General features: G+C 34.4%; 1 protein-coding gene across 1 annotated transcript; it reads right to left on the bottom strand.

Annotated features, from left to right (window-relative positions):
• Positions 1 to 1,738: 1,738 nt before the first annotated feature.
• Positions 1,739 to 18,459, bottom strand: Rimoc1 (RAB7A interacting MON1-CCZ1 complex subunit 1). Its single transcript, XM_003470203.5, has 6 exons — positions 18,197 to 18,459; positions 15,213 to 15,319; positions 13,318 to 13,464; positions 11,801 to 11,932; positions 10,909 to 11,023; positions 1,739 to 6,253 (listed from the first exon to the last, which is right to left on the bottom strand). The coding sequence occupies exons 1-6, from the start codon at positions 18,294 to 18,296 to the stop codon at positions 5,970 to 5,972; spliced, it is 885 nt and encodes a 294-aa protein (XP_003470251.1). The 5' UTR covers positions 18,297 to 18,459; the 3' UTR covers positions 1,739 to 5,969.
• Positions 18,460 to 18,818: the final 359 nt, after the last annotated feature.

Here is an 18,818-nt window from a genome sequence, read left to right as displayed (position 1 = left end):
TACCCAATGCTCCAAAACTAGAGATAAGGTATCCTTACGGGAGACAGAAAAGGGGCCTTGGAAGGAGCGAGAAAAGCGTATTAGTCACCTGTGGGTTTTTAAAAATAGAATCAAAACCAACCCTATTGCTTAAAATAGTATTTCAAGCCAGGCATGGTAGCACATGCTGTAATCTCAGCACTTGGGAAGCTGAGGCAGGAGGATTGTTGTTAGAGGCCACCCTGAAATGCATGAAACTCAGAGTTTACTCATCATTTACTGATCATTTACTCAGATTTACTGAAAACCTGTCTCACACACACACACACAAATATATATATATGTGTGTGTGTATATATAATGCTGACTTTAAAATTGTAGATCTTGTTGCCCTTGAGTATATCCTAGTAGAGTTGTGCAAACATACTAGGTTTTAAGATAACCTAAATATCCTCATGTACTTAAGTCACAAACTTGATATATAATTCAGTGTATTTCATTTTGTTTTGGATTTTTCAAGCTTTATAACTTGAATTTATAGTGCAGGTACATGGTTCTAAAGTCAAACTACAAAATTCAAGATATACTTAGAAGAACTTAGCTCCTTTCCATCTGGATCCTTTCCACCTGGTCCTCCTCTCATCCCCAACATAGATATTTTACCTTCTGGTTATTCTATTGCTTGCTTCTTAAAAATAAATGTAAAACTTTGTTTGGGCGAGGGGGGGGGATAGGTTAAAAGGAGGAGAGGGGATTTGGAAAAAAAAGAATCAAAATATACCATTTACAGGTACAAATTCCCTGTAATGAGTAGGATAATTGTGTATGTCTAAAATGTACCAATAAACTTAAAATACATTTAAATAAGGTGATAACTTTTCTTTTCATAAACAGAATCATACTATATCTTTTTTGCCTTCTCACTTAGACCACTATTATACTTACATTTTATCACTACATAGTAGTCATGTGCATGTTACCACGGTTAATAATTTTTTAAATTACACACATATATTTAGATGGTTCATATTTCATTAGATGCCTCTGATTTGGGATTTAAGAATTAGACCCAAGGGTATCAGGCAGATTGATAAAATAAGTTTTAGAAAGGTATGTGTAATACTTATATGATAAATACTTTGAGAGGGGCTGAAAATGGTTTGACAATTATAGAGTTTCTTCTGGCCATATCCATACACATAAAAAATTGGGTTATCTTTCCTGTAATTTCTTCTGTGAAATCTGTTTCTCATCTACAACAACCAGTATGACATGGAGAAAGGAAAACTCAGTGCTTACAAGGCAACAAGTTTGTTACTCACTTGCTCTGGCTTTTGCTCTAATTTTGGATATGGAATGAGATATGCCTCGATGCCCAACTTCAGACATTCAGGAAAATATTTATTGCTAACTCCTGAGCTTTCACAATGGCTAGGCAAGAACTAAAGCACTCTGAATATTCATTCAATCTTCAGAACCCTGTCACACAGATACTATTAATGATCCTGTATTTTAAAAAGAGGACACTAAGGCCTAGAAAGACTAAGATTGATTAGCTTATATGGAGTTATGGTTAGGAAATGGCAGAACAGTGACTTAAACTTGGGCTGTCTGGCTCTAGAACGTACTACAATCCTAGCCATATGCTAACTTGTCTGGAAATTACTAGAAACAAATGAAATATTTAGAATAATAAGCTGAGGTAACAGAAATTTTCATTCTGATACAACAAAAAAGGAAAAGCAAATCCAAAAACAAGTAGAGGAATATGATTTTATTTTTAAAAAATTATGTAATCCAAAACATTGAACTTGGAAATTTTCACTAGTAGTAGGAAAAACAAAACAGAAAGTTGTAATATAAATACATAATGCATGCTTTGATTATGACTATTAAATGTATCTTCTTAATGTAATACTTTTTTAACATGGTATTTCATACTGTGTTAAAAAGACATACAAAGAAGTGACAAAAGGACTGCAGAATTCTGGATTCTGTGGCAGGTAGGGTATCCTTACTGGAGATAGAAAAGGGAAGGTAGAGAGAGAAAAGAGATAATCTAAGATTAGCATATTAATCACCTGTGGGTTTTTTTAAATGGCATTAAAATGAATCTGGGAATGCCTTTGATACAGCTCACACTGTAATGAGTATCGGAGAACTCACAAGAGACTGTTAAGGTAGGAATACAATTTTATGGTGAGGTTTAGCCACAATTCTCCTCTAGTGTACTGTAAGCAAAGGAATAAGGAAAAAGTTGTATTTCCACTTTAGTCAGCATCAATGAATTCACATAGTTAGAAACCTTACAAATGTAGGAAAGTAAGAGCTTAAGTTTTGGCGTGGTTTGTTTTCTTTCTTCTTTTTCTCTCTTTTTTTCCTTTTTTCTTTTTGGTACTGTGAATTGAACTCAGGACCCTGCACTTGCCAGGCAGGCACTGTGCCGCTGAGCTATATCGCTGGCCTCTTTAACCAAGTCTTAAGTCCAGCTGATGTCAGAAAATTCATACTGGGAAAATCACACGAGTGTAAACATTATGAAAAATAATTTACTACAGTTTAAATTTTAGTAACCAGAAAATTTAAGCTGAAGAGAAACCCCAAGTGTAAAAATATAACTAAATCTTTAGGTAACACCCATTAGTAAAGCCCACACTGAAGAGAAATACCTTAAATATAACAAAAAGAGGTTATAAGTAGTTTCTTATTCTTTATTATCAGAACATCTCTAAGAAAGAATGACTTTGTAAATGCACTAAATATACAAGGTATTTGGCCAACAGGGCAGAATCTGAAGACACAAATGCTAAAGCAGTGGACCGGTGATTAGAAGTGCCTTCCCAATCATTCTAAATAAAATAGCACCCATAGCCAAGTCACATTAGACCTTTATCCTGCTGTATTCTTCACAGTATTCACCACTTAACATGCTGTTTCTTAAAATCCTTTATCTAACTTTCTCCACAAGTTCTGAAAAAGGAGTGTGTTTACAAACTATATCCTCAGTACTCAAAACAAAATATGACATAGAGTAGGCACACATAGTTAACCAAATGAATGAATAAATTATAGTACTTTCACTATATGGAGTGTTTGGTAAATTGAGGTTATTTCATTCTAAATGAAAGAGAAATTATTTAGCAGGCTTTTGCATATACAGAAAGATGATGTTTATAATACACCAGAATAAATAGCATTTGTAACTGTTATTCTCCAAATGATTCCAGGATGCAATAGCTATAAAAAGCACCCAGTAATACCCCCATAATTGAACCAACCAGTGAATTGACAAATGGAACCTCCTAGTTTCTTAAGATAAAATTTTCTTGTTTCCACAAGTTTAGAATCTAGTAATACTTTACTTCTGCAAGGTGTGAATATGTCTGTCAGCCACTGGTGAAGAGGGGATGGCAGTTTGGAATCTAATAGCAGCAACTCTTTTGTGCGATTTGGCACTTAGAATCATGCCTCATTAATTTAAAAAGAAAACATCAAAAGGGCCTACCATGCATTGGACAGTATATATAAAGGTGAAGTTTTAAAATATGGCATGCATATAAAGCAACAAGGTTAATTTCATTAATATGGGAGCAGACAACTAAGGAAACTTAACAAAGGTGCATCTAGTTTTGACAAGAAAGAGCTGAAAAAAAATCCTTTGGACACAGTATTACTGAACCTGCGTCCTAAAAGATAAGCGTGCATTTATTTGGCCACAAAGAAGGGCAACAGAAGTAACGATGTCTAAAAAGTAATGAGGTTGAAAAAGGACAAGTACATTTGGGGAAGGAACTGGAAGTACCGGATTGATCACATTCTCCAAAGAGAAGGAGACAGTCTGTGCTTTTAGAAACCATATTAAAAATGATTTAGATCTTTATACTTAGGAAACACAAAGGTATTTTCATAACACAATCTGCTACAATAAATAAAAATCATCTTGCCCATGTAAGGATAAGCCAAAGGGATAACCCTACCTGGGCAGGGATAAGGGGTGCTTCTCTTGGCCCCAAAGGCTCTTTTAGAATATTATATGTTTACCAAAAAGGAGCTTACACATTCAGTGTTTGAGGAACACTGGACTGGAACATGATGGTATAAATGAGGTTGGGAAGGCAGGCATTTTGTGTTTTCCTGCTCTATAGTTGATCAAAAATGAGAAAAACATGAACCATAAAACATTCTGCATGGAAGATAAGGATTTGTTTTGATACAATGAACCTAAAATTACAGGGGTTGTTTGTCTAAGTGAGGGAAGCTGGGGTTCTAGTACTATTTTGAGTTAGCCTGATATAGGTAGTAGAAAAAGCAATTGTTGTAAATGATATAACAATATTATTTAAAGTAAAAGGAGAGAAAGAGACAGGAAAGAGAGAATTGAACTTTAGTAAAGATGAATATAGTAAAACAGTAGGTACAAAATGAGAAGCAACAAGAGAAATGAAATAGCACAGATGAAATCTTGTAGCATAGATTAACCTTCAATGGGAAGCAAATGACTTCTTTTTCTATAAAATGGGGGGAGTAACTTTGGCTAGTATCAGCTGATGTTAAGCCTGTTTTCTGTACAGTAGGGAGAAAGGGAGAAAGCCTGAAAAAAAATGAAATTTCAGACTCAGTCACAATGGGACAAGATATAAAGGCCAACCTGATGAAAAACCAAAGGCTTATAGTGATGGCTCTTCAAAAGCTCAAGTGAGATACCTTTAGTGATTCCGCTTTGAATGACTTTATGTTTTTCCCATGAAGTATCCTAGACAAAGTTTGTTAAGAGTTGATTCATTGTTGAGGGCTTATAAAATGAGTTGGCTAAACGACAAGACAGAAGAGGGAGCAACTGGTAACAGCAGTTTCTAAGGTGCCTACATGAAGCTGAATGTACACAGAGAAGCCAAAACATCTGAAAAGGATGATAGTGTACTAGTAAAGAGAGCACTGAAGAAAAGCAGGCTGTGAAGAAGCTACAGACTACAGAATAAAAGTAAAAAGAAAATTCAGTAATGTTAAAGACTAAAATAGCTGGCAGGATAAGAATTGTTGTCAGTTACTGAAATTGAAAATTTTAGAAAGTCTAACTCAGGATAGCTGGGGCTCAGGTGTAACCACGGAGAAAGATTTTGGAATGTGAGAAAGTCATTTGGGCAGAAGTCTCATTTACAGCAAGGTTTCAGATAGATTAGCCCAAGGTAACAGTAGGAACTGAGGTAGAGAGAAAGACAGTAAGCAAGTTATCAACTTAGGCTCCTTGAACTTAAGTATTTCAGCAACTACTGAAAGTAAAAAATATTAAAATTTCAAAACAGTATGAAAACATATATTCTAATAGTGTATGAACTAACCTAAGTTATTTTTATCTTCATTACTTGAGGAAACATGCATTTTAAATAAAATAGGAAAATAATTTTTACATTTTTATAAAATGTCTAAAACAAGTAAAAATTTTAAACAAGACTATTAATACACAGCAAAATAAACATAAATGATTCTTTTGTGGAGCCTTTTGCTACGCACATTATTACAAATGAAGTCTAAACATTAGTCATAATTTTTCATTTTGCTTACATTTATATCACTATGTAGTCAAAGCAATGAAGCGAACTGATTTTAATATTTGAAGCATGGCAAACTTTAAGACAAGGAAGATTGAATTTCGTGTTACATAAACTTTATCACAATTTAAAATAACCTAACACAGAAAAACAAAATCATACTAAAGTTAACTTGAGTTTTCCTTACTAGTGACAGGATATCTAGTTCAAAGTGAAATGGAATAATATATACACCAGTTTAGAAATTAAAGAATCATTTCTACATAGGCTTAAGAATATATAATGAAAGATGATGATAGTATTATAAAAAAGAGGACCTAAACATACTGGCTAGCTTTATGTAGTGTAATATTTTTAGAATAATATGTCTTCTTTTCTGAAACTTTTTTCCCATTTCATGGATCTTTTTGTCTTTCTCACTGAAAAGGACTAGATGAGCTACTAGTTACAGCGATGCTGTAAGAAATTTAAAATTTGCTTTGCATTTGTTGTATTCCATTCTTGTTCTTTCAGGGGTCCTTCACACACAGATACATACTTTTTCAATATTTTTTCTCCTACTTCTCGAAAATCCAAGGGTTCTTTCTGCGTAGTACAGCTGGCTCCAGAAATACCAGTATCCAATTCATGATTATCTAGCTGTTGATCTCCACAATGCTTCAAACCCCAGTAGCACATTTCTCCACTGTACATCATAGCCAGCAAATGGATATCACTAAATATTCCTGGGAAAGTTATTGACATTGAGGTATTAGAATTATACATTTAAAAAGGAACTCTGGTTATTAGAAGATGAATGAACTCTTTCTCATAAAGCTTTCTTCATCTCATTAAACACTTTAAAAAGCCCAGTATTACTATTATGACCTTAATTTAACCAGCTCTTGTATTTTACCTATACAAGAAAGATGGCATATTCAAAAACAGAATATTGTCAAAGAATTTTTTTAAAGAAACATGTAAGTGTTCTTAATCTTTCTTGGAAGGTGTGGGTCCTTTTGATGACCTTTAACTTCTTCAGTTATAACCCCTCACAGAAATAGACCCAAAATGCTGCAGACAACTTTTAAATAGTCTCTGAATCCCATTCACAGACACGACTTTTATTCTGGGATTGCTGATGTAAAAAGTCATATATCATATACCTAATATATTTCTCCATGAATGTACCAAAAGTATCATGTGCCAACATGTCTTTACAAAGCTATATAATTCAAATTATCAAAGATGATAATTAGACCCAAAACATGATTTGTATTCCTAGGAGAGAGAAATATACTGCATAATTGCCATCAAAAGTTGAATGCATCTTCTTAAATTATTCCAGTAGATAATTATATAATCATTTATGTTATTCAAAGTATACTAATTTAGTAGAAAGATAAATAGAATCAAAAAGAGCTGAATATTAATCACTGGTTTTTGATTTTGAGCAACATACTAAACTAAGACTAAATTTATAAATCTGAAAAATTAGGATTCTACATGACCTACATAATTCAGAGAGTTCTTAAGGAACAGATGAAATTGAAATGTTTACGTTTCAGAAAACAAAGCATCACCAACACACAGTTATTTAACTTAAGGTCACTGCAGTACAAATAAATTACTTATGCTGAATTGCTTGTGTTTTCTAGAAAAGGTTACCTCAAGTAAATGAGCATAATAATCTCAGCTATTCAGCTAATATAGTTTAAAAGAAACTGACTACCACATCACAAGATCCAAAAAATGTAGCTTTCAAACCTGTTGTAGTCTCTATTGTTTTTAACCTACAGCAAGCTTGTAAGTTTCAGGTTTGCCCTTACAGCTATCACCTTCACCTTACCTCTAGCTCAACTTATAAATAGAAGCAAGAGAAGCAATAGTTTCAGTAAAAGTGCTGACTCATTATTGTATCAATAAAAAAACAAAAAACCATTAAAGAACAAAGTATGAGATTTACATTTATAGATAGTCTATATTTTATATGAATAAAATAGCATCATGTAATAAGTACAATACATATTACAAAAGAAAAGTATTTTTTTATTCCTTTGTAATTAAAAGATAAAACATTTCAAAAAGAAGCATAATTACTGCATTAGAAATTACTCAGAATTATTTTCTATTAGATATTGCACTTCACTGTATATCATTATTTGTGTGATCCCACTGTTATTCCTAGAGACAAACAAGCAACAACAACAACAAACACGGTGCAAAAGAGTAAGGACAGAGGTTAAATTAGAGGGCTGGTCAAATTTTCAGTAAGAACAGAACCTCCCTGGGAGAGGAGCTGAAGTATGTTCCACAGACTGAAACTAGGGACCTGAGGGTAAGAAGTACTGCCTAGAAGAGATCAGAGACCCAATTTATGCCCCATTCTTTAGGTTAGTTTCATTTTTTACATGAGCAAGAAGAAATACTGTTCACCAAAGAATAAAGATAGTCTAGGTAAAGTATTACTTGAGAAAGAATGAATAGTCATCTGCCAAGAGTGTTTATCAAACTTTAGCTTGCTTTAGAATTATCTGGCAGACTTACTAAAATTCTGCCTAGTGTGCCCCAACTTAGAGTTTCCAATTCTGGCATGGGGCAGAACCTATAAATTTGTATTTTTTTTAAAAGACATTTCTAGGACCTAGGGTGATGCAGCTGATGTTGGTGGTAATCAATGGACTACTATTTTCAGAACTACCGCATTAAAGTATCAGAGGAAGAGATATAGCTCAGGGGCATAAGTGCCCACCTGGCAAGCAGGGGGTGATGAGTTTGATCCCTGGTACCAACAAATAGAGTATCAGAGGGAGAGGTTAACGATTGGCAGGGTACTTGCCTACCATGTGGCCTTGGTTTCAACCTCCAGTACTACAAAATAAAACACAGAGCCAGGCATGGTGATATATGCCTGTAACTCAAGCCCTCTGGAGTAGTGAGGCACAAAGTTTGCAAGTCCAGATCCAATGTGGGCCCATCTCAAAAAACCTTAAAAGGCAATGGGGATATAGTTCAGTGTGAAGACCCTGTGTTCAATCCTGAGGACTAGAAAATTTTGTTTAAAACATCAGAGGAAGAAATAAATTTTGTACATTTTTCTCCTCTACTTTTATAAGGAGTTCGATAATCTAGAGGTACAACTGCTTTTATGAATTTTGCTCAGTTTTTTCTTTTTCTGTTAATACTCAGAATGCTTTTTTCAATAACACACTTTATTATGCAATGTGCATGTTCAAGGTGAATGTATATTCTAATAGCAGGGAGAATGTATGTGTCATGGAGAGATGTGGACAGGGAAGGAGGGGAAATATAATACATGAAGTGAGATTGAGGGAAATAAACGATTTCCATTGAAAAAAGGTACAGGATGGTATCTTCTATGCTCCGTCCTTTCTGCATCCTAACAACTAACTGAACGTAAGTTACTCAAAATAAAATTCCTGGTCTTAATACACTGAAAGAAACCTGCATGGGGTACAGAGGTATGCATTTTTAATAAACTTCCCAGGCTACTAGTAATACCAGTTTATATCTGCCTTTTATTGGACCTAAATGAAATCTAGGTTCTGCTTTAAATAATTAAAGAGCTGCAGCAGCCAGGTATGGCAGCCCATTCCTGCAATGTCAGTACTTGGGAAGCTGAGGCAGCATGACTGCAACAAGTTCAACATTATATAGTAAGTTTGAGGTTAGCCTGAATTACATCAGGAAACCATCTCAAAAAAAAAAAAAGTAAAATACAACAAAGTATTCAAAGGGCTGCAGCAGTAGGAGGGTCCCCAAGAATATTTACAAAAAGGCACAAGCAGAACAAGGTGGTATATGGCTAGAATCCCCTAATTGGAAGGCTGACACAGAAGGATCACCTCAAGTTTAAGGCCATTGTTGACCACATAGTGGGTTCAGGACCAGCCTAGAATATATAGCAAGATCCTGTTGGAAAAAGTAAAAAAAAAAAAAAAAAAAAAAAAAAAAAAAAAAAAAAGGCTACAACTTAGGATGTGAAAGCTCAATAATATTTCAATTTACCCTAGAGACAATTGACTCTAGTTGTATTCTGATACAGCTATTTTCATAAGCCTTTTATCTGATAAGGTTGTGCCAAAACATTCTCTGGGCTACACTTCAACTTTTGGATAACATTACTCCAATGTTAATGACATGTAAACTTCATTTTTTTATTTTTAAGAAATATTTTCAAAGAAAAAAAGCCTAGAGAAATTAACAAATAAATAGGAAGAATTAAAATATATTAAAATTATAGAATTTTCCATATAAAGTTTTCTTATTAGTGCTCGTATTTCTTTTTCCACACAAAAATCTCAGGTGAAGTATAAGCAAAAGAAGTTTACTTGTATGATCAAATGTCACCTGTAGCTAGGTGGCCCTGAGTAGGTCACTTGGTTTACTTATCAATACTGGAAGGCCAGGCAAGCAGATAATAAATTCAAGGCCAACATGGGCAACTTAGCAAGATCCTGTCTCAAAAAGTAAAAATGAACTGAGAATGTAGCCCAGTACTACCAACAAACAAAAAGCAATGGTAAATGCACACATTTCACATTTCAGACTAAAACTGAAAAACTGCTTTATATCTAGTTCCTAGAATTTCTAAGTACAAAGATGTCTGTGGCAGAAACTTAAAGCTGCCACCCAATATTCATTCACCTCCCCCAGAAAAGAACTTTGGCATCAAGGTAGGACTATAATCCCCAGCTTTCCTTCCTAGGTGAAGTCATCTGATAAATTCTGGTCAGTGAAATGTGGTTGACGTGTTGCTAGAAACTTCTGAGAAGGATGCTATAAGGAAGCTAACTTAGCTGAAAGAAATTCCCTTCTGTCATTGCTGCCGTCTGAAACACATAAGAGATGGAGAGGGCTCCAGAAATATCTAGAGACACTGAGATTGGAAACCATATCCTAAATAGCTAGGCATGCTGCACAGCTATAAAAGTATTTATATTTACTACATTCTATATAAAGTACCTCTCTCTGAAGCTTAAGGGCTATGGTTCTAAATATGATGGAGAAAAAGACAAGAACACAGTGATGTCATAGAATCACTATATCAGTTCTAGGCCTTTATAATGTGAAAGAGATCTAAATATCTACCTTGTTTAGAACTTGTTTCTAGTTTGATAGTAATTAGGTCTAATCCTGTTATATTCATAGTAACTTAGGATACAAAACAAATAAAAGTGACATGATACAAAACTCTCCCACAATTACTAATCAAAGGATATTAGAAGTATTTAGGTGAAAACATTTTAATCTTTGAATTTCTTTTTAAAAAACAGATGTTAAATTTCATTTATTTAGATCAGAATAAAATCTAACAAACTTCCTACAATTGTTAAAAGCTTTACATCACTTAAAAATCTGTAAAAAGTGATTACATTACCTGCGCTCAGTAATTTAGCTGTGTCTAGGTCTTGGAAAGAAACTCCTTCATTTAACTGGATAGGACACCGATAGTTTAGCATCTGTAGCAAGTAATTGATCCCATCAACAAGGTACTAAAAAAGCCAAAGAATTGAAAGTTTTACATGCAGAACTACATAAACTTCAAATATTATATTTCTCCATTCTTAAGAAGAAATGGACTAGCACACAGAAAAACCTAATATTTATTGTATTTCAACAGTGTTGGAGATGCAGCAACTCTAAGACTTTCATAATACAAGTACTGACTATGAAAGAAATACAAGATGATGATCAAAAATGTTATCAGAGGAAAAAAAGAACTACAATAATTGAGTTTTAAAACAATTAAAAATAGGTATATACTTTTAGAAATGTTATAATCAAAAATATCTGAAAGTGTGACCACTCATTTCCAAGTCCACCTAATTATACGTATGTTCACCTTGACTTAGAATGCACAGTGAAACAATACTAAGACCCAGGTCTTTGGATTTAATGATTTTCTGAGAACATACAAGGCAAATCAGAGGCCCATAATTTTCTTGGAGTAAGGTCACATGGGTTTGATTTGCTAACAGAGGAAGGACAACAGTCTTTTCTTCAGGTCAAAAAAATATGCCAAGAAACTAATATAGTTTATATTGGATTTTAAAAATTAAAAACTTAGAAGTTACAAAAAAGACCACGAGAAACACCCCAAATGACAAAATGCTTTTACATGTTACCTTGTCAGGTCGTCATAGAAATTCTATTTGTTTACAATCACATAGCTATTAAGTAAAAGATGTAGAATGCTCTTAATAATATAACACAACTTTTGTAACCTATAAATGTCAAAAATTAAAAATGTGTAAGAAATGTTGTTTTACCTTTTTAAGTAAATTAGATTTCCTCAAGAGCCATTCTCTTCTTTTAGTCAGAGAGTGACAATACATATACAGTAGGGCTCCTCGTCTCCAAGAGAGACATTCCAATAGCTCGTCCCCAAGCAAACTGCAGTGCTGAAACATGAAAAAGATACAGTTAAAAGAGAAACCTGGTTTCTGTAGTGGGAAGCAATATCCTAAAAATTTCAAACATTTGAGTAATTTTTAAAAAATCCTCATTTCACAAAGTGTGCCCACCTTTAGATACAAACACAAGAATAACTACCTTTTAATCAAATAGAAATACAGAAATCTATTGCTACATTAGAATTAAAATCTCTTCAATTACTGTTTTTAAAAAACTTTAGTAGCAAATTCTAACATATTCAAAATATATGCTGTAATATGATTTTTAAAAAATCTTACAAATATTACTTGAATACTATTCTTTAATGGAAATGTTAAACGGAGTAAGAATTAAGTAGTAAGAAAAAAATAATGTAAAAGTACACAAAAATAAGTTTACTAAATAAAAATTCTTAAAATTATGGATGATTTGTTTCCATAGTTTGTTTTCCCTAATAAATACACAGAGGAAAGAAAATATCTAGATAGTTAAAGATAAGAAATTATTTGCTTGAGAGCACATCTAGGACTAGAGACATAAACCTGGAAATCCTCTGAGATGACTGTAAAAACTACATGAACAGAATAGTACTGGGGTAAGGAAAAACACATCAGGAGGAAACTGTATATAAAATAAAGAAGAAAAGAGACACTAGGAAAAGAGCAAGAGAAGATGTCTTAGAGACAAAAGAGCCAAGACCATGCAGGGGCTCCAAGGACCTGGATGACCAATGTTAAGAATGAAAGCAGATAGATGTTCAGGAGGATGAGAAGCATAAAAAGGACAGTGGGTATGTTTACTAGGTTACCAGTGGCCTTCCAGAAAAAAAAAAGTAAAGTAGAAGTAGAGAATATCTACATTAAGAAAAGGATTTACACCTAGGTACGGTGGCACATGCCTATAATCCCAGTATTCAGGATGCTGAGGCAGTGGGATTGCTGAGAGCTCAAGATCAGGTTAAGCTACATGAGCGCAAGGCCAGGCTGAACTACACAGGGAGATCCTATCACAAAAAAAAAAAAAAAAAAAAAAAAACAGAAATCCAAACAAATAAAGAAAAATGAAAAGGTACTATGATTACCATTCAATTATGTGAATATTCTGAAAATATTTAGTAAAATATGATATTCTACTATGATACTGGTCTGTATGTAGTGTTAAGTTCTCTTTTATTTCCCTCTGTTAAAACAAATAAAACCACATTTAAGAAAAAAAAAAGCGGGGCTGGGGATTTAGCTCAGCGGCATAAGCGCCTGCCTTGCAAAGCAGGCAGTAGTGAGTTCGATCCCCGGTACCGATAAAAAGGAAAAAGACAAAAAAAAAAAAAAAAGCTTTGAAAGAGCAGGATAGCAAGAACTGCAGGATTCCCCAATAATTCATAATGCAAACTTACGTTTGGGTGCATATTATTTTCTTTAACTAAAATTTCTGGTTCTGAAAGAAAACCAATCAGTTCTTTTACTTTCTGTGAAGAAGAGTCTTCAGGAAAATCTTCATCTACTAGCTTGTTTTCCTCAAAATATGTCATGTCCAAAATAGCCTTAAAGAGGTAAAAGGCATCTATAAATAATCTAAAACAATGAGCTCTTTTGAGTTTAACATTGTGTATATAAATGCTTTAATAAACATTCAAATCTTTTGGCACATTAATTAAATTTGTTAAGTAGGCAAAATGACTAACTGTAAAAATAATTTCAGATACATATTATAGAAAACTTCCTAAGTATTCTACTAAAATATTGGGTTAATGATCATTTTGTTTCTCTTCAAGAAGTAAAATGGAGCTTAACGTTTTAATTAACATGTTACTCATATACTATTATGAAAGATCATATATTTTTGCTCTTTATACATACATATAATCCCTGAAATTTTTCTAAATGTCTACAGTAATAAAGTTATCACCTCTAATTTTATATACTAAATCTTCAGAGAATTCATTTTCCTAAATATACAACTACTATTTAAGAGCCATATATCTTAACAGTGGAAGTATATCATCAACATATACAGTTCAAACTCTAAGCCTCTAGCAGTCATAAATATAAGCAGTGCTCTATTCAAGCATATTAAATCTTCTCAATCTTTTTTTTAACCTAGTAGATCAAGACAGAGAAAACTAAATTCTAGTATCAATTCTAAAACTAACCATCCTATCTAACCAAGAATAATTTTAACACAAATCAATTTTATCTTTTTTGAAACTCCGTTTCTTCAATGGAAAATGGTAAACTGAACTAATGCCTGTGAGAAAAAAAGCTATAAATAAAGTACTTGAAACACTATATAGCACGCAATAGTATTAAGTGGTACATGTCATTGTGTGGAAGGCCTAAGTCAGAAGAGAGATCAGTAACCTATGGAAAATGATCTTTTGACTCTAAACAGTAAGAAGGTTTAAGCCATTTCAAAAAATCTGTACATCAAGATATGATGCCTTACCTTCAAAAAAAGTTAAAATGTTTAGGACCACCTTTCACCCCCTGCCAGCTGAAAGACAGGACATCTACCATATGTAGACAAGAAAGGAAAAATCTGAGAGGAAAGAAAGCCAGGAAAACTACCTGCAAATTATAGCAGTTTTTGGAGGTTTGTTAATAGCTGTTACAGGATCAGTCATGATCTCTAGAAGAAGAAACCATCTTCATGAGGTACTTTTTAACAAAAATTATAGTCCCAGCATATACCTGCTCTAAATATGCACTCTGGAAATAACTAGCTATTCTATTTAATAACCATTGTATCTTTATTATCCTTAGCAATAAAGAAAGGACATATGAAAGCACTTTATCAACTATAAAGTACAATATAAATATTAGTTACATAATGAAATTTTATTTCTTAATGTCACATTACCTCAGCATAATTTGCAAAAGCTAAAAAAACATTGTCCACTCAATATGAAAGCATAGTAGAAAAAAATAGACAACCGAAAAATCTGTAAGTGTATGCGACACTAACATTGGGAAATCATATTGAGAATCCAAAAAAAAAAAAAAGAAATTCAGAAAAAAAAAGGTATTAGGGCTCTTAAGAATTCCCTACTCCCTCTAGAACCTTCAGGACTTTAAAGCATGGCATACGTTAGTATTCTGATTAATTATGCATAAAGAGAAGCAATTCTGTTATCTGAAAGGTATTTTCCTGGACCCCTATCAACACACATAATATATCTCAACCTTTAAGATATTGCCTCAATGTTTCAAGACTAAGTGCTTTAAGCATACGTTTTTAATAAATTGATCACATTTTAAAATAAAATGTCAGAATCTACCTCTGTTTCAGTACCTGCGTGTAAAGTTCTAGAAGATTGGATGGATTCGAACATTCTTTCTCTTCTCCACACAAGAGTTTCAACTTTTCTAGAGCTGCAGAGGCCCGAATTAAAAAGTGATCTTTAAAAAATAAAAACATGATGATTACTTCACATAAGTTCAGTTTGCCACTTAAAGTTATGTATCTGAAATAATGAAAATGGTATTATGGCATATAGAGAAATAGCAAGATACTAATAATACCTTCGTCAAAGCATACACTAATTATGAACCGTAAGTAATCACAAACATTTTTGTAGGAAGACTAAAAACTTTTTATATTCACTACTGCTACTTCTTAAATGTGGCCTGTATTTGCAAAATGCTTCTTATATAATGCCAGTGCACTCAAAATGTTTAAACAATACATGTAGAGAATAGTAAGAATACATAAAGCTAAAGAGGGCATTTCCCCTGAAAACATGTATGTTAATAAATACAATTGCAAATGTTTCCAAAAAATGATTAAATCAAATGCTTCATAAGCTAGCACTGCAAGAAGTTACAACTTTATCGTGCTTGTAACAGCTGTAATTAGATTATGTCTGTATTTAATTCCTTTAAAAGTTAGAAATGAAAAAAAATTACTTCATTTCTTCAAAACCTGGAAAAAGTACAAAATTCTTCTGATATTCCCACTAATCAGAATGTGTTTCATCTCCCTTTCTCTGTCTTTTAATATTTTTGCTTTTTCTACTGTTCATTACTCTGTCTTCTATCATTTCAGTTTTATGTGTTTACACCAAAGTCCTATCTACCATTCCACTTCACTCATGTAGTATGTAGATATGCCTATTATAGTATAAGACACTAAAATCCCTCAGCTTGTCCCTCTGTGCTTCTCTGAAATATAAACCCTTTTCTCTTTATCAGTCAATGGACAAATAATGTAGCATTTGCTATGGGCCCATCTAATCCAGTCTCTTCAGTACAATAAAGATAGCTATTTCGTGTTGGGGCAAAAGCATCACTAGGTTATGTCCACTATGTAAAACCTTAAGTTTTCCGACTAAGGAGTAACTTGTACCATCTACTGATGCTCATAAGAGCCTTTATTTGCCTGAGGTAAAAGCTACTTCTGGTAGTGTTCCCATGTTTCCTCAGGCGAGAAATACTAATCAGAGAATCCATAAGAAAAGACTCTACTGAGAAATGTATGAAATATAGCACCCCTTATATGCTTAGAGATTTTGTTAATACCATTTTGAGAGATTATTTTAAATGTAAAGAAGTATGTGTCTGAATTAATAATCACTGCAGGGCAGATCTGGTGGTGGCACAGCTCTCATTTTGGAAAAATCCATAAAAATGCAGCACTTTTATTAGAAATAGTCTAAGTAATGACTAATAAGATAAAAGATACAGGTCACTTTTACACAATGTTTGGGAAAAACCCCTCTTACAGTATATCTCCATACAAGAAACATAGTATGCTTGTACAATAAGTAGTAAATAAAAATTAGCAGTAAAAAAGACAGTATTCGTAAGTGGAATAATGCCCAGCTGTATTTGATCTAAAATCACAATAGGAACTACAACCTACTATAAGAATATACTTGTTCCACTAAGGGACAATATTTGAATGTGTGTTTTTTGTTCTATGGAAAAAGAATGCCAAATTTAATTCAAATACAAATAACCTTTTTGTAATTAAAATTCCTAAGAAATATTATTTGTAATACTTTAATAAGATTGACTTGAATACCGATTAATAGCTCATAATGTAGACAGCTACTATCATAATTTAATTTTAGTAAAATTTCAGGAATATAAAGCCTTCAAACAAATATACAAAACCTGACTTACTTCTAGGTCTCATTCTAGACTGTATTAAAGAATTCTTCCAAAGGAAATTGAGAATGGATTTTGAATTCAGTGATAAATGCACCAAAAATACTCTTGCATTTCTTTCTATTGATTCAAATAGAATTGGACATGGGGGAAAACTTGGATACCTTTCCAGTAATAACTAACACTATCCATGAACTATTCATGTGAATTCTAGGATTCACTTTCCACAAACCAAAAATGAAGTTGGCTTCAGTATTGTCTGTAGGTCTTTCAGAAACATATTCCTGGGAAAAGATCATCAACAATCTTCTCTGAAACTAGCTCATTTCCTCACATACCCTATCTCATAACCCTATTCAATAAATTCACCAACTTTTCAATCACTTCAGAAAATATTCCACTACTGTTATCCTGTGAACCTGATGACTCATGAGTCAGTCTACATCAGTTTTAAAACTTATCCGCGGTAAAGTCACAAAACCCAAAACGGAGTAACGTAGAACCTAGAGGAAACTCAGAAACAGTGAAGAGTTATGAATTTGAGATTGAAAGTCGAGGCAACTCCCAAGCCAGGTTTTCCTAAAGACAGTTGAGTCCTTTCCAAACCAAGTATTCTAACATAGCACCCTTATGAGATGATGTATATCCAAGAATCCTCTAAAGTACATCAACGTAAAACTCTTCAAGAATACAGGTTATAATTGAGTTTTGAAACAAAAAGTGATAATTTTCAACACAGGATTGTCAGAATCGAAGTGTAATACGTATCTTGTCTTACTGATGCGAAATCACTACCTATTTGAATACTCTCAGTTTAACCATTAATTTAAACGCTTCCGTGTAACTTTATACACTTTCCCCAATCGTTACCGACAGGGTTAAATCCCACAGCACAGATCTGGATCACAGGCAAACAAGGCAGACTTCGTAAGTTATGCAAAATGCAGTTTACAATGCAACGTGTAGGCATTGTGAGTTTTACAAGGAGGGCAAAGGAGGCCCAGTCCGAGATCCGAGGAGCAAAACCTCGGACAGCGACGACCCGGGACCCCACCCCCACCGCAGCCACGGCCACCGCCACAGGCCGCAGCCTCCAGCCTTACTGACAGCGAGCGCCAAACTATAACTCCCATCCGTCCGCCCGCGTCCCTCCCTCTGCCCCCTCACCGTCTTCACCCGCGGCTTCGCTCAGTTGCTGTATGTGGGCTTGAGCCAGGTCACCGAGCTCTTCCACTCGCCTCACCACACTAGAAACCGCGGCTTCCATGGCCACAACGGGCGGGCGCGCCCCGGCCACGTGACCGTCCCAGCCTGAGATCAGCTGATTCCCGCAGCTTGGCGGGCCGTGAGGGCGGAGCTGAACCCGCTGGTGGGCGGAGGCACATGCTCCGGAGGCGGGCCGGTCCAAATATGCAAAGGTTATTCCGGGTTACAGCCCGCCTCCAGACTCGGTTTCCCTCCCATGATTCTGTGCGAGAGGAGCCCGTGGCGCTTGTGATGCACCGGCACACCTCCTTCCCGCCTTCTTTTCTAAACCAATCGCTAACTAAGCATGTCCCAAGCTGACCCAATGAAAAGACTGGTTTCTCTAGTGTCGGGAAGAAGAGCGAGCTAGGCGCTGGCTGTCAGAAAGAGGGCGGACCCAAAGCCGTGAAAACAAGGATTGTCGGGTTTGGAGGTGTGGTAAAGAAAGGTAGCCTAAAATAAAATTATTATAATCTCTTGGTCAGAAACAAAACCCTTCTAAAGTCCGCGAGGAGCTCTCTGGAGGATCAGAGGGGAGCACCAA

Source organism: Cavia porcellus, unplaced genomic scaffold (assembly GCF_034190915.1).
Source record: "Cavia porcellus strain 051 isolate PalLab524CR breed Dunkin Hartley unplaced genomic scaffold, mCavPor4.1 scaffold_11, whole genome shotgun sequence".
NCBI classification, from domain to species: domain Eukaryota; kingdom Metazoa; phylum Chordata; class Mammalia; order Rodentia; family Caviidae; genus Cavia; species Cavia porcellus.
The sequence above is the reverse complement of the archived record's forward strand: the minus strand, read 5'-3'. Positions and strand labels throughout refer to the sequence as shown.

Bases quoted from the DNA above. Each gene is read 5' to 3' on its own strand.
- Rimoc1 (XM_003470203.5), bottom strand. From the start codon at position 18,296: ATGGAAGCCGCGGTTTCTAGTGTGGTGAGGCGAGTGGAAGAGCTCGGT. The intron at 11,933-13,317 runs GTAAGTTTGCAT...TTCATGTTTCAG, and splicing joins AAAATAATATGCACCCAAAC to CACTGCAGTTTGCTTGGGGA. The intron at 11,024-11,800 runs GTAAAACAACAT...TGGCTTTTTTAG, and splicing joins AATCTAATTTACTTAAAAAG to TACCTTGTTGATGGGATCAA.